The following is a 23,435-nucleotide window of genomic DNA, read 5'->3' as shown; positions in this document are numbered from 1 at the left end:
CACCTGGCCATAAAACAGCTTTTGATTCAATTGTCCAATTACTTTTGGTCCCTTGAAAAAGGGGAAATGGCTACTCTTAAGAGCTGTAATTTCTAAACCCTTCCTCCAATTTGGATGTACATACCCACAAATAAAACTTGAGTGCGCACTTTTAGCCCATATCCATTATAGAACTATAGCTTGAATATGTTTTGGTAAATACCTGAGAAAAAACTAAAATTGTGCCTGTGTCCAAATATATATGGACCTACCTGTACATGAAACTCATGCCTTCCTACAAATGCCCCTCTGTCCTGTTTGCAGGACAGGCTGGGGGCTACAAGTGTGCATCCTCTTGCAGCAGCTCCAGCTTGTACAAGCTGCACTCCTTTTTTAGTTGCAGTGGCTAAGCTAGAGGTGAACTTACATTTTAAAGCCACTGTCATCTTGGTTTTAGACCACAAGATTTATTCAGCACTAGTTGCTAGCTTACTTTACTTCAAAATGCAGGGAGGGGGCAAATGCCCAAATATCAGTCTTGGGTGGACTTTAAATGTATCTACCTCTAATCAATTCTGTTGGTAGAAATTAGTGTTGTGTTTAACCATAATGACCAGAAATATCTTACTGCCTCATCTTTCAATGTTCTTAGAAGATCCACATCTAACATATCAATTCAAATATTCTTTACGATGCTTTATAAATATTGCAATTACATAAATAGGATTGATATATAGCTGTTACGAGGCTTTACTGTAACTTTTTTTTTTACATAAAATGTCCATCATTGTCTTGCAAATGTGTACCTTTGCAGTTTAAAATTAAGTTAGACTTTCCAGTCCATTAATAACTCTACTGTGTGCCCAATAAAAGAAAGAAAAAAGTAATCTGAAAAGCACAAAAAAGTAAAAACAAGGTGCTCGGATAAGAAAAAAGTCCTCTTCTAGTTTTTAAGTCAGTGGCCATAAACTCCAGCATTGGTTTTCAGCAATGAGCATTAACAACTCCTGCGTAATTATGTCTCTCACTGAAGTTTGAATTCACCACTAGCACTGCACTCAAAACACAGATTTGTGTTTTCTGAGGCTTCCAATGTAGCAAAATCCGGCTACTTATAGATGTCTTTCAAAACAAACCACAGGATTTGAAAGACTTTATGAATGTAGGTGTTGACTCTATACATAAACTAAATCCCTGTTTGGTGGCCTCTTCCCAATATTATTACTTTCTTCAGTATCAGTCTGCTTGTAGCCATCGTCCTTTGTGTCATCATAATCGTTTTCAAAAGGCTTGGGGTAGTTGTATGGGTGTCCGTTATCATCAAAAAACCTCCTGAAAGTGAACTCATAGAATGCATGTTCAGGGTGTTTGCCATTTTTGTACCACCCATTTAGAGTATCATTTTTATTTCCATCTTTGTCTTCATCATTCCAGAGTTTGTCTGGATCTACTGGGTCAAAGTTGGAAGTGTCCGTAGAGTGTGTTATGGTGGGAATATACAAAGCAGGCTGCTGACGCAAGTCACTAGAAAAGTTTATTGTCTTGAAAAATGGATGAGCTTTAATCTCCTCAACCCCATTCTTACCCAAGCGATCTTCAGGGCCTCGGCACAGTTTGACAATTAGATCAGAAGCTTCTGGAGACAGATTAGCTTGAGGGGGAATGTGTAATGTTGTCTGCCACTTGATTACCTAAAAAAACATTGCATTAGGCCGAAAACAGAACACACTGCATTAAAAGAATTATGCTGTACTATGCGGACATTGGTGATCCATCTGAACATGCTATTTGCCTGTCTACAAAGCTGGTCGAATGGTCTCAGTACCATAAACCAATTACGCAGATTAAGAGGTCTGCATTCTGAAATTTCTAATCTGCATACTTGCTCCAGGTCAGTAACTCAAAGTATTGAAGATAGGCACATTCAGACAACTAGTATTTCAGAAGGAAGTTGATAGCTTCTATATTTCTATCTTTGAAGGGTTCCAAAATGTGTTATGGCAGCAATCCGTGCTTGACTCACCCATGTTACCAGTTCATGGTGTGCTTTAATAGCAATTACTTTAAGAGTAACGTCAAAATCAAGAAGGAAAAATAACACCAGTAAAAAAAACTTACATAATTGTCATTTTACAAAATATTCATTCAAATATTTTTACAGAATGCATAGCGTTTTCTGATTGAACGAAGTTGGGAGGTGGGGCCGTGACATCACAATCTTCACCTCCCTTAATTAGAGCAATGCTTTGCATTCATTAAGATCATGCAAAATATTCTCTGAATCGTGATTGTGTTGTGTAGGCAATCTCCTGAGTTCTGAAAGCAGCAGGGTACCTCCCTTGGACCCAGAAGCTAGTGGAGAGCACTGTAGTACTCTTGCCCCTCTACAGTGGTTTCCAGCATCTAAGAGGATCAGCAAGGTATGTCATATGCATAGTTACACTGGTTCAAGCTGGACCCGTGCAGCCATGTAAAAATATCCATACCTTGACTTTAAGTCCAATTAATTTTTCTTTTTTGATTTTGAAATGCAATAAACACAAGCAATAAAAAATCCTCTCAGCTAAGGATACCCATAGACATAAGACCATGTTTGAAAAACTTGTGAATAATCTTTCGTATGAATGGTACTGTATACGTCACTGTCAAAGAATCCGCACTCGGAGCTTCCGCAACAGTGGTAGTTCATTATGAGGGGAAGTCTCCTTTCCCTGTTTTAGTCTCATGATTGAGCATAGGGGAGGACTTCCCCTCAACTCTGCACTGCTGCTACATTTGGTCTTTAGGGAGATTTGTACTGAGAAATATAAAATGGTACTGTACATAGCACCATCAGAGTCTACACCTGGTGCTTCTGTGACAGCAGCAATTCAGAGTGAGGAGAAGTCTCCTTCCCTGCTTTGGTCATATGACAGAGCCCAGGGGAGGAATTCCCTTCACTCTGCACTGCTGCTACATCTGGTCTTTGAAGAGATCTATACGGAGATATCTGTACCAGGAAACAGGATGTCAGTAAAGTACTGAGTATTCAGTACTTAGAGGAAGATGTGGGGGATGGTGTCTATATTGGGAAAGGAGGGGGTGAAGTTTCTGAACTGATGGTGATGGGGGCTTGTGTCTAAACTGAGTAAGAGGTATATACTGAAAAAAAGGGGGGGGGGTGTCTGTACCGAGGGGTATGTGCTGGCTGGAAGATTGGAAGATGTCTTCTGTGCTTGGGGGGGAATGATTTGTACTGGGAAGAAGGGGTAATTTTTGGTTTTATTCTGTGGCCAGCATGTTACACACTCCTGACCACTGCACTGTAGTACAGTAATGTATTTGTAGTGCAGTGGTCAGGAGTAGGTCATACAGCCCAACATAGAGAGTGCAGACATCAAGAATATGAAATGTAAACTACAGTGAGGGGAATTTATCAAAACAGGGACAACCAGAATCTTGAGCAGCTGTGCATAGCAACCAGCTTCTATCTTGTTATTTTTTTTTTTCAAAGAATAAAGTAGAATTCCAGTCAAATCTAACTTTACCTAAACCTGCTCCCACCCCTGTTCCGAGCCTAGCCCAACTCCCCTCTAAATGACAGATGCCTATACTTACCTATTCAGAAAGCGCTCCAGTCACATGGTCGGCTTCAGTGTAGAGGCAGGGCAGCCAACAGATGCCCCATAGTAAGTCTATGAGTGATGTTGTTACCCAGGCTCTGCAGTCAATGACGGCAATTGCTCCTCTTTATTGAAGCTGGTTGCTGGAGAGATCATGTGACTATGCCTTTAGAATAGGTCAGTTTAGACATCTTTTCTTTACAGGGTAGGTAGAATAGGCTTAGAATGGGGGTGGAAACAGGTTAAGGTATAGTTAGTATTTGACTAGAAATCTACTTTAACTGAATAAGCTGAAAATAGAAGCTGACTGGCTGCATGCACAGTTGCACCAGATTTTGTGTTTTACATTTCATTCAGTACCCTGGTTGCACTACAACTTACTTTCATTTGCGTTTCCAGTGGTGAGCTTGCATGAAAAGGAGCTTTGCCAACAAGCATTTCATAAAGTATAACTCCCACGCTCCACCAATCACAAAGCTGTGTATATCCTACAATAAGAAGGAAATAACCACTGAGACTTTGGTTGAAGCGGCAATCACAGAAAGACATCAACTTTACACATTAACTCAATGAAAATTGCTGCTATTTATACAATAACAAAAAGGTATCTGTTACTGGATGCAGAAAAAAAGGTGGAGGGATAAGAGACTAAGAGCAATATTGCACCAGCTACAGATTTCAGTTAGAGATATATTATTTCAATGGTTAAAGCAAAAGTATACACAGAAATGGAGGTTAGGTTTCCACTTTTCTAAACGAGTGTAAATATTCCATACCTGTACGCAATAGAACCTCTGGTGCAATGTAATTCGGGGTCCCAACAAGAGAATGAGCTAAGCACCGCTGATGCTGTCTTGCTGCACGCCACTCAAGAGGTTTCGGCCTGTCACCACAATGGCAATTTGTTGGATCTCCCCATTCATTGCTAAAATCCATGCTGTCTTGTCGTAGGTGGTCACCTGAGCAAAAAAAAAAAACAAAAAAAAACAGTTAACACTGAATTATACTTTTTCAGCAAAGATGCCAGTTTTAGCTGTAAAAGACCTGGATGGCGAAAAAGATTTACTGTAATAATTTAAAAATGTATACACAAAAGCCTTCTTTTTACATTGTGCTATACATTTTAGGACACAATGTATGCCACCTATCACTTGATTCAGCGAACTGCCATTGCTTGCAGCGATTTAAATTTATAAAAAAAAAAAAAAGGATTAAGTATACAATAAAAATCAAAAACATTTAAACGCAGAACAACATAGCAACCCTAGCTAGATTATTGTGACATTAGTGATTGGTCAACTTATCTTGAATAAGTGATCTCCCCATGGAACCTATACTATATCATGTTTTACACCTGGTTGTGTTTCACAGTATGTACCTACCTATCAACTTCCCTTCTTAGCAAGGATTATGTAAGAAAAGACAAGCACTTCATTTTCAGTGCCTATTTAATGATCAGAGGTCACATATGCCTAAATTCTCAGACTATATATGACAGCATTAGTTAAAAGTGTTACTAAACCCACAAAAGTAAAACCAGGCTCTGTATATGTAGTAAAGCATGCTTGTTATACTCACTGTAGAACCTAAGAGGTTAATATTCCGCATTGTGAAAAAAGGCAGTTTGATCCTGTCTTCTCTGATCCTCCCCTTCTTCTACTCTCCTCAATCCATCTGCTGATAGTACAGAGATCTAGCACTCACTCTGCACATGCTTTGTTTAGTGTGTATTGCTAGGGAGTTTTTTCTCCTTTGGAAGGAAGCATGTGATCAGCACAGGGTCAATCAGCACTGTCCACACAGAGAGTCAGGGGTTATGCAGGCTCATAGGACAGTCAGAGCAGAATGAAAACTCCTCCTCCAAGCTTTAACCAGTGCTCAGCTGGACAATGATAGAAGTCACAAGACTGCTATATACTGCTGATGAGAAAAGGTATTTAGCAGGTTATTTGTACTAAAATAATTGCATTTCCATGTTGTGTGTGCAGTGGGAGACCAGATATAGTGAATGTGGGGTCCTGGGTTTAGTAACACTTTAACTTGACTATAACATTATGACTCATCTGCCAATCTAATTTTTTTTACTCTCACTTCCTGTGTTGGCTTTGAGACAGGAGCAAAGGGATCTCCCCATTGCGACACAAATGGGTAAAAAAAAAAAAAAAAAAAAAAAAAAAGAAGTCAGGCGTTAAAAACTTACTCTAGCCAAAATTAAAAAAACGAAAAAAAAGTTTTGCCTTTAGTTCTATGTTAAGCCTCTCATTACTATTTTATGCCATTTCATCTTTTTATTCCAACAACTCTAATAATTGCTGTATATATTTTTTACACTGCACTTTCCTCTTTTTTTTCTTCAGTAATTTAACAGCACCAATAGAGAAGTATCAAGAGAACTGTTTCTAGTTGTTGGTGCTCTTATTTTATTGAATACTCGGTTTTTCCTTTCACTAAATACTGCAGCAGGGGTGAGCTTATTAAAAAAAAAAAATTTGCATCAATGCTTACCACTTTGATAATATTTTGAATCATGGGTCCACCGAAAACCAGTACACAAACCAAAATCAGTGAGTTTTATGTGGCCATCTCTATCAATAAGGATGTTGTCAGGCTTAATGTCACGATGAATAAAGCCCATCTTATGAACGCTCTCAACTGCGCATGTGAGCTCTGCTATGTAGAATCGGGCCAAATCATCAGGAAATACTTCCTTACGAATCAGAAGGCTCATCATGTCTCCACCTGGAATGTAATCCATAACAAAGTACAAGTTGTCTCTGTCTTGGAAAGAATAGTACAGTCGTACTACCCACTCATTGTCTGCCTCCGCCAAGATGTCTCTTTCAGCCTTGACATGGGCTACCTGGTTGCGCAATAGGACATCTTTTTTCCTTAAGGTTTTCATTGCATACAAAGCATTGGTATCAATTTTTTTGGCTAGACACACTTCTCCGAAGGCACCAATACCAAGAGTCTTGATCTTTACAAACATGGATTTATCCATTTTGGCTCTCTTAAGTCGGATGTAGTTAGATTCCTTCTGACATAGCATCTTTCTCATTTGGTCTTGAGCATCTGTTGACAGCCCCACCTAATGGAAAACAATATTGTAAGATAACACATTCCAGCAAGACCTTCCTAGGTTTAATAAGGTCTGGACATGTTGGAATGCCCATGCCACTACAAAGTTATCTGTCTCTTTTCACGTTTCATAGATTATAGCACTGGGTGTTTGGTAACAGTGATGATGCAGAGCATGTTTGTCACAAAAGTCATTCTGAAAGTTAGTATTAAATCCAAAATAGTCTTCAATGTTATAACATTTTTTTCTGTAAATTTAAAGGCCAATGTCAACTGACTTTTGCTGGCTTCACAACAGCTTTCCATCCAACTCTTTAGAAAAACAAAGCAGCTTCAGGGGTGTGGAAATTTTTGAAAAAACTACAGCACAATGTTAAATATTACACATTTATCTCCTTCCTCCCCTCCCTGCCTCCCTCCAGCATCGCACCCGGGGACTAGCAAGGAGGGGGGGAGACCTTGCAGTGTGATGAACAACAATTGGCTGCTCGTCAGGAAAGGGTGGGTTATGGCTTATACTTTATCCCTTTCGCGGCCAGAGACGATTTTTGGACATGTTTAAAAATAATTTTAGGCCTGAAGATTACACAAAAAACCCCCAAACATTATATATTTTCTGAAAGCAGAGACCCTAGAGAATAAAACAATAGTATTTCCAATTTTTTATGTTGCATGATTTTACCGCAACATTTTAGTAAAAATACAAAATGTTAATTTTACGGCACAAAAAAGCAATAAGTTACCCTATTTTTTGTAAAATATAAAAGATGAGGTTGCAGTGAGTAAAAAGATATCCAACTTGTCAAACCTTAAATTTGTGGAGATGAAGTTCAGTACCCTATATTTTCTATAGGTCGACACTTTCAAAGCTCCTTATAGGTCACCAGTTTAGTATTAAGGAGGAGGTCTGGTACTAGAATTATTGCTTTCATTCTGGCGTGCGCGGCGATATGCAACATGGGTATCGCAATGGACGGTTTCATGCTTAAGCACCCCAGCATGTTCTTTTACGTTTGTAAGTGCGTATATGTGGGGGCCTCTATTTTTTTGGGGGGGGGGAAATGGTATGTGCTTGGGTGTAACTGTCATTTTTTACAAATTAAAAAAAAAAAAATTTTGGTGAAAGGTCTTGAGACATCTAAGGTCTAAAAGACCCTGGATATCTCCCCTCTGCTCCACTGAATGTAATGTGGTGCACATCGCATTGGTGCGTGCAGAGGCTGGCACTGTGTGGTGCCACCACCGAATGCTTACACCTGTCAGGAGAGTCCTGCTGCTTCCCCGCAGGGCTAAAGGTAGAAAAACTACCTGCCCGGTGCCCAGAACTACATGTCCCGGGCGCCAGGAGATAGGAGTCCAAAATCCCTGAGCTATATCAAAAGAAAGCTGCATTTACCCACTGAAGTCCATTGACATCGGCCCTAAGGGAAAATGGTTGATATTCACAAGTGAACCACTGCAAAACAATATCATTAAGCCATCTTACAATGGGCATGCAAAAATTGAAATTTACTGTGCTACATGAATTTCTGAAATGTTCATAAAGCTTCCTTCATTAATTATCTTTGAGAAGATAACAAAAGGTTTCTGTAACAAACATACTTGGCCTCATGATAGACCACATGTTGCCCAGCTTTGAGAAAACAATGTCAAGCATAGCTTAGTCATATTATACAAATATTCAAAACAAACTGAAATGGGAATAGGTGAAAAAAAAAAACCCAAAAAACACATTTTATACATTTTACAGATGCAGACATAAAAATAAGTAGTTACATGGTTTTGCAAAATAAATGTGTACTCACAAGCTTAAATATATATATATCAAGCCTTCAGTCTGTTAGTCAATTGTGCAGAATTTCATGACAACCTCATGCTTATTTTTAATAACATGCAGTGGCCTAAAAAGATCATGCCATTGTTAACACAGCACCATGGCGCTGACATTTACTTGCCTACCCAGTAATGGAGGTTTGAAGAGCTCAGCCAAGCTCCAACCTTAACTGTTTAAATCTGTTAGTGAGTAGGGAAAAAGGAAGAAAGATAGAAAAGCTAAGAGAAGAAATAGATTGAGGAGGAAACGTAGTGAAATCAGCAAATAAAATATAACGCAAAGGCTAAGATTCCTTTAAATATATACCCAATGATTTGCTGAAAAGCATATTTGCATAACAAAATATTGCCTCATAAAAGGCCAAGAACGTTAGATTCTAACTAATCACAAAAATTAACCTGATCACAGAAATTTATTTTGGAAAAAGATAGTATTTTTGTCTTACCTGTAAAATACTTTTCTTGGAGTACATTACAGGACCCAGGATGAGGTATTTGGGAACCAATGGGTTATACTTTTACCTTCAGGAGATTTGTATACTGGCACACAAAGCAGTAAGGATAGCCCAGCATAAGCCCTCCTGCTCTCAGTATGCCTTGGTTTAGTAGCAAGCAATGATAGGAGTGGTTCATAAGAACAGAGGGAAGAAGAACTGTGCCTTGTAAATGTACCCCAAGAAAAGGATTTCACTGGCAAAACAAAAATCTTATTTTCTCAATTGTAAAATTACAGGACACAGGATGAAGTATTCTAGAACTAATAGGCTGTCCAAAAGCTGCCCAACTGAGGAATGGGAAACAGCAAAGTGAAGAGGCCCACAAAGAACAACCAGATTAACAAGGAAGTGTACAGACCATCCTGGAAAACAAAGGAGAAGTATGGGAATAAAAAAAAAAAAGCAAAACATCTATATTCACCTCGATGCTGCAGATTAAATCTGATGCTGCAGTTGTCCCTCGTCGGTTCAAAGCCCGAGAACTCAGAGACCACATGACCGTTGATTGCTCAGTTCTCAGTGTTCGCGCAGCACAGTGGTGACTGTCAGTTACCACTCTCTGCACTGCCCCTTCAGTGCTCACTAGAGTGCCAGGCTGGGGAGGGGGTAGGAACAGCTGTAGAAGATAGAACAAGGTTCTCGTTAAGGTGAAAGGAAGAAACCACTTTGGGGTGAAAAGAGGCCCTAGATCGCAAAACAACACTGTCCATGTGTAGTACAAGAAAGAGTTCTTTACAGGTTAGGACCACCAACTCAGTCACCTCACAGAACTGGTGGCAACAAGAAAGGCTAACTTGAGATAAAGGACAGACCGAGAAATATCCCTAATAGGTTTGAACAGCTGACAGAACCAGGTTGAGATCCCATAAAAGTTAGTGGGAAGTGAACAAAAGGAACAATGTCACCAACACCCCACACAAAGGCATTCACAAGGGGGTGAGGATAAAGCAGTCTCTGAAAGTGAATCACTAGGACTGAAATATGCCCTGGATAGTACTCAAGGCCAAATGTTGATCCAGACCAGACTGGAGAAAAGACAGGAAGCATCCTACCAAGTACTTTCTGGGATGATTTTTTTCTTGCCTCACACCCTGAGAAATATGCTTTCCAGATGCAATGGTGGACTGGAAGAAGTGGACTAGATAGCTTTTAAGATCATAGGGATAACTGAATCAGGTAGGCCCCTATCCCTCAGGACCTGGCCTTCAATACCCAAGCCATTAAAGTCAGCAACCGAGAAGCAGGGTAGTAACCCGGTCCACAGGACAGAAGATTCAAATGATATGCATAGAACAGGGCTGCAGGTAGGAGCTCCAGATGTCAGATGACAGAAGAAGTCACATAGAACCAGGACACAGAGATATGGTCTTAGACTAGACAGGTTGGTGGATGGACATGGTTGCAATAACAGGGCGAACAGAGCTTTAAAAAGGGCTTCCAAGACCCCTTGCACACGGACTTTATAAATTTACTGATGTTTACTCAGGAACTTGTGATGCCCGTGTGCAAGGGTCCAAAAACTGTTTGTAAAGACCTGAGTAATAGGCAAGTAAAAGTATGTAAGTGTACAGATGAGTATAGACAAGTAAAATTCTTCATTCCAAGTGTTGGGGCCCCTTGTACACAAGCAAACATCAATAAATTAGGACACTCGTGTGCAAGGGGCCTGAGCGAATTGAGTAAATTACTGCACTCAAATGAAAAAAACTTTTCTATTTTTGTTTTACTGCTCTGTACTCAATGCTGTATTACTGATCTTTACTCAGCTGTGTGCAATGTTCCATAGACAACAATGCATCTCATTTCAGATCAGTAAAAAGCTCAGCATTTTTTACTCCAGTGTGCAACAGGCCTTAAAGTTAATCAAAGGTTTCCTTGAACACCGGAATATCCTCACTCAACAGGGATAGTTAATGCCTGTTATGACAAAAATGACTGGGTCTACAACAGGGATGCCCCCCCCCCACTTTTTTTTACAATAATTTAAAAAACACTGTTCAATACGACACTAGTGATCAAAACTCTTTGGGAGGAGTGAAGATCTTTTCAGGTTGGGGCCAGTCACCATACAGGAGTCGCTTTAGTAGGTATTTTTTTTAGAAAGCTGAGGCTGGTGACCTTTGGAAAGCTCAAAGCAGGCAGATCTAAGTCAACACACATACACATTGATGTCCTTAAGCTTTGAAGATGTGTCAGTACTCTGACTGTTTATGTGCTGAATCATCAGGACTTGACAAAGCACAACCCTCATCTTCCATCTCTGAATGGCAAACAACAGCTGCTACTAGAGGTTCAAAGGCTCTGGTGAAAGGTAGGAGTCCTCCCAATCTCAAAACAAGGGCAATGCAGCCGCACTCCCCCCTCAAAAAGGGGTCAAGAAAGCCCCTGAGGAGAGCTGTGGACCAGACTGGCACTGTCAGGACCCTTAAGGAAAACTCTGCCATAGCTCTGTGTGTTTAGAGCTGAACATGAGCCAGCAGGAACCCCAGGGCTGCACCCCCTGCATCTATTATCCTTCAGGCTGGCCCTGCATCTTTTTCCTGACAGCATGATCCATCAAACCAACACCAAGTGGCTGTGCAGCAACTAAATCATGATAGAAGAAAAAAAAACAATTGACCTAATAAAAAGTGAACAGGATTTGCCTCCCTCAGAGCCAAGAGAAGATGTCCATTCTCCTAAGAAGACCAGCTAAAAACAAAGGCATGCTCTGAGCGGGAGGGGCTATCTTGGGCTGTCCTTACAGGGTTTTTTTTGCCAGTGTCCAATTCTCCTGAAGGTTGCTGTATAACACACTGGTTCCAGAATACGTCACCCTATGTACTATAATGTATAACACTAACACACACACTTCACACTGAATAATAAGACATTTTCAAGACTGTCTTTCAGTATCCCTAGGTTGGCTCCTGTAAATAATCCTTGATAAATTACAGCATAAATAGATTTTAATATCAACAGACCTGATTTACTCAAGTGTAAAGTAAAGCAAGCCTAAAGCTAGCTATGCAGTAGTATCTACATATTTCCTGTGTTGGGACTAGACCTGTTACATGCACTTGATTGTTTACTTCGGTGAGTACATTGGCATTTGTTTTTTTTTTAATAAAGAGTTTTGATGGTATTGCCCAGTACGCCTTATTCTTTTGCATCTATGGCCAGCTTTAGGTCTGATACACCAAAGTGTAAAAAGGTCAGTTTAACCACTTGCCAAATGCACTATAGCCGAATGACGGCTACAGCGCAGTCATCCAGTTCTGGGAGAGAGCCTATTGACGTCCTCCCAGAACCATGCCCCCTGCAATGCGCTTTGCGATTGCTGTGTCTTTCGGGCACAGCTGATCACAAAGAGAGGAAGAGTCAAACACAGAGGCCCTTTAACACATGATCAGCTGTGTCCAATCACAGCTGATCACGACGTAAACACACTTGCCAGTTATTGGCTTTTCCTGTCTTCACGCTGTCACAGGGTGAGGAGAGGAATGCTGGTAACCAGCAAGTGTGAAAGGGGACATCTACACTGATAATCAGTGCCGCCTCGTCAGCACACATCAGTGTGTCAGTGGAGAAAAATTCTGTTTGCAAAATTTTATAACAAACTAAGAAAAACTTTTTTTTCCAAAATGTTTGGTCTTTTTTCGTTTGATTAGCAAAAAATTAACACCCCCAGTGTTGATTAAATACTTCCAATAGAAAGTTCTGTTGATGTGAATAAAAAAAAAGATCAAAACTTCATATGGGTACAGTGTTGTATGACTGCACAATTGTCATTCAAAGTGTGACAGCACTGAAAGCTGACAATTGGCCTGGGCAGGAAAAGGTTAAAAGTGCCCAGTAGGCAAGTGGTTAATAAGATATACTAGTTAACTGCTTCCCGACTACCCTATAGCAGATACACTGCTACAGGGCGGCACGGATGCGCAAAATCATGTATATATACGTGATTTCGCATTTCCGGGTAGGGGGTACGCGCTCCCTACCTGCGTCGCCATTCACGGCCACGGCGGTCAATCACCGGGTCCCGGCCGGTGATTACTCGCCGGCATCTGGTGATTGCCCAGCATCTCCGATGGGGAGGAGAACGGTTTGTAAACAAAACAGTTCTCCTCTCTGTCAGCTCATGCACACTGCTTTGCATGGCTGTGCATAGCACAGCCATGCAAAGCAGTGTGATTACAGTGAAGCACAAAACACAAGGCCCCATAGTAAAACACACCCAGCACACAGTTAACCCTTTGATCGCCCCTTATGTTAACCCCTTCCTACCCAGTGCCATTAGTAGTGTCAGTGCTTTTTTTTTTTTTTTAGCACTGATCACTGTATTGGGGTCACTGGGGATGTCAGTGTCACCATGTCAGTCGTGTCAGAATGCCAGCCGCAAATCCCACTATAAATCGTTGATCGCTGCCATTACTAGTAAAAAATAAATTCCAGTATCTATACCGCCATTTTTAAACGCTATAACTTTCACGTAAATCAATTAATTTACACTTACTGGTATTTTTTTTTAGCAAAGACATGTAGCAGAATACATTTTGACCTAAATTTATGACGAAATTTGATTTTTTTTATTTTTTTTTACTGAATATGTTCAATAGCAAAAAGTCAAAAACATTTTTTTCTCAAAATTGTCTTTTTTTTTTTTTTTTTTTTTAATAGTGCACAAAATTTAAAAAAAAAACAAAACAAAAAAACAACACACAGGTGATCACATACCACTGAAAGAAAGCTCAATTCATGGGGAAAAAAAAAAAAGTACGTAAATTTAATTTGGGTGCAGCGTTGCATGACTGCGCAATTGTCAGTTAAAGTAACGCAGCACCATAACGCAAAAAATGGCCTGGTCAGGAAGGGGGGTAAATCCTCTGGAGGGCAAGTGGTTAATTTCACTGCGTTCGATACTCTAACAATTTTCTCATCAATACATTCACAAACTTTACTATTGTATGGGTGTGAAAGCATTAAGCTCATAAAATGGATATTTAGCTACTGAAAGGCACATTTCACCATTAGATCAGGCCCCAAAGGAAGACTTACAAAAAAAATATACATAAATATATATATCCACTATCCACCACCACTGCGCAATATCTTCCTAGTTAACTTTCATTTTTTGGAAAGTTGTATATCCACAGAAGTAACATGAAATAAACTGTAGGTAGGCACTGTATCGTGAAGTCAATAGCAAACTAAACAAAAGAAAGTGAAAATACCTTTTCCCTTAAGAGATCAATCAAGTTATCTTATTTTTGATGATTACCTGTTATATTACTGATAGATCAAGTTTGTGTTTTATGTTAAAGTGTCATTAAACCCAGAGTATGAAAAACTCATTACATGCTATGTGTCCTATGCTATACTCACGAGTGCATACTCACAAAGCCACTGAAGCATCTGTTTTATGTAGAGTAAAATATATCTGGCTGTCCTTCCAGTCTTCTCTGTGTCCCCACTGCAGACCGAGATTGTGTAGAGCTGCTGTTGTCATCTACTGAACATTATCCAGGTTCATTTCATGTCTAAACTATTTGTTTATTCCTTTTTCTTATCTGTGCAGGTCATGTGACTATAGGGTCACACGTGTAGGTGTATACACAGCGGAAAATGACACAACCCTCCCTTCCTCCTTCTGCTAAACACTATGAGGAGGGATATAGTATACTGATTGATTACATCCACTAAAAAAAAAAAAAGGTAATATAAAATTGGTATTAAAAAAATATATCTAACACCTGTAAAGTAAAAAAGAGCCTTGGATGCAGATGCCATCTGAACAAAATGAAAGCTCATTCAATCATCTGACTCTCCTTATACCATATTAAAAAAAATACACATTTGATGTTCAATAAAGATTTATAGGGGGATGTAATTTTTTCTTATAATTATAATGTAATTTGAATTGCTCTTGTGGATTTTTTTTTTTGATTTTATGTGACCGACACAGCACCAATCAGGGCTGTGCAGGCAGAGACACTACTGCAGATATGTTCTGCTGATGTAGAAAGCATACATCAATTATAAAAAAAAATAAAAAAATAAAAAAAAAGTCCCTCCCAACGATCCTTCCCTGCAGATGCGATAGAACAAGGAAAGATCACGTGACCACACAACAGCGCTGCAGGAATAAGGTACTCAGATTTTTTTTTTTTAAATACATGATATATATGATTTATATATGTTAATTACGCCAATTAACACTTCTCTGTTTAGTATCACTAGGACACCAACACAAAAAAGAGCAGTGCAGCTGCTAGAGCCAAATAATAATGCATCCACAAAGCTGCAGCTGACGGGTTATAACCCTTACGCTATCCAAAATGAAAAGGTTTTGCCTATAGTTCTATTTTAATGTAAACTAACTTCTAATACAGGAATAATTTGTCATCCCATGATGGACATGTCACTGGAAACCTGTGCACTTAAAATAAAGTCAAAAAAACATTTATGATTTCATGCATAGAAAGGAGCTTCTGCTGTTGTCTATCAATTAGAATACATTTTGGCTTCCTACAACTACAATGAAAGAAAAGAAAAAAAATTTTAAGACATAAGAAAATGACATTCTTACGCGCATCATCTCGCTTTCCAGCTGTTTCTTGCGGTGCAGTCTTTGATGGTGAGATTTTAAAATATTTTCGACATGCTGCTCCATGAAGAACTTAAAAGCCTGTGGTGAGTAGATCTGGATGCGAGACTCCCTTCTTTCTTCGTCTCTCTTGTTCTTCCTAACTGGCACAGGGGATGTAGTTATTTGTTTCTTCTCTTTCTCAGTGGTTTCCACAGTTGATTCAGATGCCTTATCTCCTTCTTCTTGAGAATTAGAAGTTCCAGGAGACAGATCATCTTTGTTAGATTTTTGTCCAGTTTCATAACTGGGAGAATTTTGCTGTAGCAAGTGCTTTGGGTATGGTGGTGGTGGTCCTTGGTAATTTGGTGCTTCTGTTTGTGTAGGCAACAAAGGACTGCTGTGAGGCACTCCCTCTGAGTAAATCCCTCCTTGTACATTCTGGCTAACCCATGATGGGTGTGCGGGTGCCAGTGCAGTCTGAAGTTCTGGCTTTAAAACCCTCATGCTCTTTACAGGTTGCTGTATAGGGGCAGGAGTTATTGCAGTCACAGTTGTAGCAGAAGCTTGTGAATTAGTAGGATGCACTTGGCGAACTGCCATTGGGTTATTGAAAGAGTTGGACCTAACAGGAATATTATTTTGCCATGATGGCATGTCATGATTCCCGGGAGGTGACTGGGTGGAGGTGGACTGAGACCAAGAAGTTGGATGACTTGGAATACTCATGTTATACAGCTCCATGTTGTGGCTATTTCTATTTGGTACGAGTACGGACTGTGGCAAATTACCATTATTATAAGCAGAAGGGGACATTGGTACATTACCACCTTGCATCTGCAGTGCAGTATTACTTGGACCATTTGACATAGGATAAGGTGGAGGTTGTGGTCGCCCAACACCGTTACCAACCTGGTGTGTTATATATTCAGTTTGTCCATTACCGTTCTGAATGCCAGCTCTCCCAGAAAAAAACTTGTTGTTGCCAGATGTTTGCATAATAATGGGTTGTCTTCCAACAGGAACAGCATTCATAGGTCTCTGTGGCTGAGGCTGCGGGTTCATCATCTGTGCAGAGTTAATATTAGAAGATGGATATCCATCTTGCCAGCCTCCAGGTGGGATTGGGGAAATACGGGAAACAAGAAATTCCATATTACCAGAGTAACGCTTCGTTTGTGAGTTGGGCTCCCAAGACTGTGGTGATGGAGTAGTTCCTCTAGGTGGAGGTTGTGGTGGAGGTGTAACGCTCCTTACTTGTGGTGGAGGAGGTGGGTTCACTCTCTGGCCATTGACTGGAATTTGTTGACCAAAGGCTGGAAGGCCTGATCCAGATAATGGCCTTCCCATCTCAGACTGGGATCCAGGCATTTCTGAACCACCATAGATAACACTATCAGACAAGGGTGAAATGTGTCGCTGTGGAACCAGGGACTCCTTTGAACCCTTCCAGCTCTGTCTGCGATTCACAGAATGCTGAATGTTGCCTGTAGAGACAAATTAAAAAAAAGAAAAAAGTTAAAAAAAAAAAAAAAAAAAGCACATGCAAACAAAAAACCCTATGACACCAACTGATTTTCCAGGAGCAGGGAAATTTAAAAAAATTATGTATTAATCATATGCACAAAGGCAATAAGAACAGCACTTTGAGCAGAACTTCATCTTCTTTCGTTTCTAACAGTCTCTTCCATTTACTAATGGGTATGATTGCCACATCTATTAGAACTATGCCAGCATATGCACTGGCACAACCTTGGAAGCAGCAAGGGAATAGGAAATCCTTGAAGTCAACCTGTACTCTGCCCACGCAGGCATTAAAGTGAATATGTTGTGTTGTTTGTCAAAACGTTTTTTCTTAATTTGACATGGCCACTTATTTTAAATTAAAAGGTTACACTTATTTTTAATTAACAGATTACATTATAGAAGCCAGCAGGTTTGTAAACTGAAAAGGCATGTAAGCGCAGGCTAAACAAAATAACTAAAAACATGCCAGATACGGTCAGAACATTATGGGATATTAAATGAAAAATGCTTTTATTTAGAACTGTCAAGTATTTTTAAAAAATATATTTACAGCTTAAACTGGAGCTAAACAAATATTGCTTAAATACAAGAGCCTTGTACAATCTTCATTTTCTTTATGAATGTCTTTTAGATCTGTGCAGTATTCCAGCATAAAACAACTCCTGCACTTTATCTTTCTTGCTCCTATATAAAAAAAAAAGACCAAAAACAAAAACACACAACACACTCACCAATCACCAATTTCACTGGGAATGAACCATAACAGGAATGGATGGAAACTTTTCCAACTGTGAAACTTGGTCCTGTGACAATTAACAGGGGAGGTTCCCTCACATTGGAAAGGTATTCTCTCACTTCCTGTTGAGTCTACAGGACAGGAAATGAAGGGAAATCATTCCTAATATGATACAGGGCATCACAGTGGCTAACTGGGTAACTAGGGTCATTGGTTCGAATCCCAACCCCACCAATACCTGCACAGAGTTTGCATGTTCTCCCTGTACCTGCATGGGTATCCTCCGGGTACTCCGGTTTAATCCCACACCGCAAAGACATTCTGGTAGGTTAATTGGCTCTTATCTAAATTGGCCCTAGAATGTGTATGTATGAATGTGAGTTAGAGACCTTAGATTGTACGCTCATTGAGAGTTAGGGACTGATGTGAATGTACATATGTCTATGTAAAGCACTACATAAATTGACAACACTATACAAGTAGCTGTAATAAAAATAAAATACAGATGAAAAAAAAAACCCAAAAAACTGACATTAACCCACCCCTGATCCCCCCACTCCCTGTGACAGTGGGTGGGGATTTCACTTCCCATGCCAGCTGTCACATTTTGAAAACAGCTGGTAGTTTCCAAAATGGGAAAACATATAAAAAAAAAAAAAAAAAAAAAAAAACCAACAACTTATCTTTAGATACTTTAAGCCCTTTTTAGCCACTTGACAAGTCTTTAGCATTTTCAGGTAAGGCATATACTGGTGTACCTCAGTTTACAAACGCCTTGGTTAACGTAATTTTTGGTTTACGAATGAAAATCCATTGAAAATAATGCCTCAGTTTACAAATTTTTTTGCAATACGAAGTGTATGTCGGTACCGATTTTTAAATTAAATTGCTGGCTTTTTTTTTTTTTCCTTCACTATAGCTTACAGAGCTGTCACTTTCCCTGGAGTTAAAGGAAGCTTTGTTTCTTTTAAGAAACAAAAAGGAAACAAACATTGTTGCTTTTAACTTGGGGAAATAAACTAAAAAGAAACTCTCTTTTAGCTGGGGGGAAAGCGACAGCTGAATCTTTCAGCTATAGTGAAGAAAAAACAAACCGGTAATTACATTTAAAAACGCTCAAAATCCATACACCAGACTCAAAGGGCTTGGTATGGATGGGAGGGGGGACCCCACGCCATTTTTTAATTTATTTTTTAAATTGCCGGCAATTCTTTTACATTCAGCTGTCAGTGGGGAACCCCGCTGACAGCTGAAAAATTAACACATGGTTGTCACTACTAAAATACTGCATGACTTGATAAATAACCCATGCGGCATTTTAGCAGCGTTTACTTTTTTTCTGACCTCAGGACCGGATTAATTGGTTTTCAATGCATTCCTATGGGAAATGGCGTTTCGGTTTATGAATTTTTCGCTATACAAAAAGTCCCACAGAACGAATTAAATTTGTAAACCGAGGTATGCCTGTAATGTGTAATATAGACTTAAAGGATAAGTCCACCTTTTGGAGCAAGTTACAACCATATTTAGGGTGTAACATGCTTCAGACCTGCCCCCTGCAATTCCTAATCCCCCCGCACTGTGACAGCGGGTGGGAAATCCTTTCCTAATGCCAGATATCACATTTTGAAAAACAACAAGGCTGTACAGGGCTCTGCCTGCACACCTTATAGCTTCCAATGTACTGTGACCATCCTTATCAGCACACCAATAGTCCATTCACACTGTCTACTGCTCTGTAAGATAAAGTCCGTAAAGAGGTATGGGCAACAGAGCTGCACGCAGTGTGTACAGGAGCCAGGAATTGCACCTGCAAATCACTTGATCATGGGTGCAATACTGTGCAGGCTCCTGTGAAAAAAAAAAAAAAAAAGCAAATGCTAAATTTTCCTGCAAAAATATGTGCATTTATTATTTTTTTTTCAAAAAAGGTGAACTAAGACCCCATGGGTAAAAATGACTGTACTTTAAATCTACATTATAGCAGCTGGTGGCATTGAAATTTCATATTATAGCACGTGTGATATAAGATTACCTGCAATATACACAGGAAACACACAATCCATATTTACAAAAAAAAAAATTCCCATGCACTGAACGATCATATAACAAACACAGTTTGTTATTTACACTCCCCTCTTGAGCAGTGGTTGCATAATCATTCCTTCTTGCGGAAGGCATTTCTTCAATGTTCACATGGGGGGGATCACACCTATAGCCAGCAAAATCTGTAGAGCATGAACTGATCTGCACACTTGTTCTAGGTCACTCTAATGACGTACTAAATAGTAAATCCAGTGTCAGAGTGACAGCCCTACAACCAGAACCACTGGTCAGCACAATGTCTATCACCTCTGGCACTCAGAGCTTCGGTACAAAACTCAGCACTCTAGGCATTGTTCTCTATGGTCAAAACCCATGTGCAGAGTTCTTAGTATTGTTGCACATGCCAAGAAGAGTACGGGCAAGAACACAGATTATTAATGCATGAAAAGCAATAATTCATCTGATACAAAACACTATTTTATTGCTGATACTTTGTCCAGAGACACAAAAAAGAAATTAAAGCTTGTCATCCACCTGGAGGTTTCATGCCAGCATTCAGGGGTCTTGCTGCAGCAGCAACTTGTGGTTCACGATAGGGCTCTTGATAGCTCATAAACTCGATTGCAGCTTCAATGCTACGACTGTTTGTTTGCTGTAAGGCTCGTACCACCATATCCTAGATTTAAAAAAAAAAATAAAAAAAAAATAAGGAAGCGGATTTACAAAAGAATAATTTTCACTCTACGCTTTGTTGGTTTTCAAACACCCACACATTTTGTCAATTGAAAAAATACAGGGTCAAGGAACTCCATAATGTTCTAAACATTACCAACTTTAAATTATCCTACCAAAAGTGAGGGCAGCAAGGTTCTCAGAGTATACCATCAAATTTATTCTTTACATGTGGAAAACTAATATTTTAAAGGCAACAGTTATAAAAACATTATTTTCTGATACACACAAGTGGGATTCTGAAGGCACTGAGGGAGCAGGAGCTCTTGGCTCCTGCAGCTATCAATCAAATCCTGTGAGGAGGGAGCAAAGGTTGGAGCCATGCACAGTGTGTCTATATATACACACACACAGCTCAGCTCACCAGAAGAGGTGGTAAGGAGCTGCTCTATGCAAATCCATTGCACAGAGCAGGTCAATATAACATTTGTTATTTTAAGGGAAAAAGAAATGAGGCTTTATTATGCTTTTAAACTTCTGATGACAGGCATCCAGGAATGAATGCTCTAAGAACCAGATGCGTCTAGGACAGCAATCCAATCTCGTATGAGATAATGACAGAGTTATCTACCATAACACCTCAAGGGGATGAACAAGGACCTCAGGAGTTGGAAACAACCCCAAGGGAACTACCATAGTTCAGAGAGACATGTTCCTGCCTGCGTTCCTGGAAAAGTGCAAAAAAACTTGAAAAACTCGCATCGCGATTGTGGTGTCATTCCTTAATGGCACCCCAAAATGCAGGTGTCCCACGCCAAAACGTGCAGTGCAAAAATGACTCACTGCCAAAAAAAGGTTCAGGATCTACTCCGGCACGTAGGGCAGGCCATTCAAGTAAATGGGCTAACCTATGATGTCACAAATAAAAAAAACGTGTCACGCAGGTGTGAATGGGGCATTAAAGTGGGGGCTACTGCTTGCAGAACCTATTCCACAAGGCTTAATCCTGACAGGAGAGTAGGGCAATCCAGATGTATCGAACCACAGCTTGAAAATTGGACCGAGTGACAGCTCTGTAAAGCTCTTGAGGCAAACCACTGTTTTTTTGCTATGCTGAGGACAAAGACCTGTGAAATGACCTTTATATCCACTGGGAGGGTCTACTTTTAATACTGGGTTCACAACAAAACTCTGTGTGGGAAAGGCATGTTCTGTGCACATTTCCCACACAGCCTTCAAAATGCACTGCCTTTGCAGTCTGCTGTGGGTGCCAATAAATCATTACTGGCACCCCGAATGCAGATCACAAATGCAGTGTATCTTAAGAAATCTAAAAGCCTGCACCAGACTGCGTGGTACCACAGTACCATGAGATTTGGTGCGGTGCGTTTATGAAAAGTAGTGCACGTACTACTTTGTCCAGCGAAACAGTGCAATTTGCAGTCCATTTAAATGAATGGGCTGCGAAATCCCACTGCACTGATGTATGAGACGGTCCATTATTTTGTTTTCCACTGTTTGGATTTAAGATAAAACAATATATCTTCATTTAAACACAGAGAATTCATCTAGGAAATACCCAACAGTCTGCAATACATATGCAGATGAGGTCTATGCCACAAAGCAGAAAATTAGCATAACATCACCAGTAGAGGAACTCCGGGTGCACCCGGTGATAGAAATCTAAGGTTAAGCACACCAACTAAGGTACATGGTAGACACTGTCTTATGCTGGCCATGGACGGGTCGAAAATCAGCCAGGAAAAAAAAAAAAAAAAAAAAAAAAAAAACCAGCCGATTTTCGTACTGTTAGTGGGTTAATTGGTCGGCTGTTTTTCGCACAGTTTTTTTAATCGGTCATGTTGGAAGGAAGGAAGGAGATATATATAGGGCACAGTGGCTAAATGGTTAGCACTTCCGCCTGGCAGTACTAGGGTCCTTGGTTCAAATCCCAGCCACGGCACCACCTGCCTGGAGTTTGCATGTTCTCCCTGTGCCTGCGTGGGTTTCCTCCGGGTACTCCGGTTTCCTCCCACACTCCAAAAACATGCTGGTAGGTTAACTGGATCCTGTCTAAATTGGCCCTAGTATGTGTATGTATGAATGTAAGTTAGGGATCTTAGATTGTACACCCCTTGAGGGTTAGGGACTGATGTGAATGTACAATATATATGTAAAGTGATGCGTAAACGGACGGCACTATATAAGAACCTAAAATAAATAAATAAGAGAAAGAAGAATATAAAGGTGTCACTGAACGGCGGCTCCGTTCTTCTTCCGCTATGTATCCAAATAAAAACAATGTATTTGTATTGCTGTCACATTGTATGGTGTGCTCCCATCTCTGTCAAACTGGTTTCTTGTCCCATTCCTTTCGTGAGCATTGGTGGCAGCATCGGCAACAGCACCGATCGATTTTTCGTTTATAGTCCGACAATTCTGTCGATAAACAGCCTGTCTATGGCCTGCATTACCTCCTAGACCTGAACACAATCAAAATTTTTGTTTGGAATAGAAGTCACCTTAACACTACATATTTATCCAATGCATATAAAACAGCGATTCCCCCAATACACTTCAGGAAAAATAGATAGCTTTCCTAAATCTATACTCATGCGGGAGATAATCCAAGCCTCCTAGCTCATAAGGTCTTAATGCGTCCAGACAGTGGTAAATTAAAGCTGCTGAAACCCATAGAAGAGGTGGCAAACATATCACCCTGTGCAATCAGATCAATCAGAAGTCCAACAAATGCAGGTGTTAAGAAGCAATTACTACACACAGGTTTGTCTACAAAGCCCTTGCACAGAGGTTTAGCCTTGAAGCCTGTCAAAAGTTGCTGGATCCAATTTTAATATTTCTAGTTCTGCCTAGGGGTGGGCTATTGCTTAAACTCTATC

The 23,435-nt window shown here is 40.0% G+C and overlaps 1 protein-coding gene across 3 annotated transcripts in view; it reads right to left on the bottom strand.

The window, feature by feature from the left end:
* Positions 1 to 650: 650 nt before the first annotated feature.
* Positions 651 to 23,435, bottom strand: part of LATS1 (large tumor suppressor kinase 1) — a 36,384-nt gene continuing 13,599 nt past the window's right edge. For 2 of the 3 annotated variants that reach the window (XM_089668614.1, XM_089668615.1), the window contains exons 3-8: positions 20,398 to 20,539; positions 15,558 to 17,041; positions 6,087 to 6,669; positions 4,358 to 4,540; positions 3,963 to 4,069; positions 651 to 1,670 (exon numbers count right to left, since the gene is read on the bottom strand). In XM_089668614.1, the coding sequence (XP_089524740.1) occupies positions 1,155 to 1,670; positions 3,963 to 4,069; positions 4,358 to 4,540; positions 6,087 to 6,669; positions 15,558 to 17,041; positions 20,398 to 20,539 (3,015 nt within the window). In that variant the 3' untranslated portion in view covers positions 651 to 1,154. Of the gene's footprint in view, positions 1,671 to 3,962; positions 4,070 to 4,357; positions 4,541 to 6,086; positions 6,670 to 15,557; positions 17,042 to 17,812; positions 18,114 to 20,397; positions 20,540 to 23,435 lie in introns of those variants that run through there. The other variant, XM_089668616.1, reaches the window with a different exon arrangement.

The sequence above is a fragment of the Staurois parvus genome, unplaced genomic scaffold (genome assembly GCF_062004578.1).
Source record: "Staurois parvus isolate SC_StPar_1 unplaced genomic scaffold, SC_StPar_1.0 ptg000059l, whole genome shotgun sequence".
In the NCBI taxonomy this organism is placed as follows: domain Eukaryota; kingdom Metazoa; phylum Chordata; class Amphibia; order Anura; family Ranidae; genus Staurois; species Staurois parvus.
Note: the sequence above shows the minus strand (reverse complement) of the source record. Positions and strands in the feature narration are given on the sequence as shown.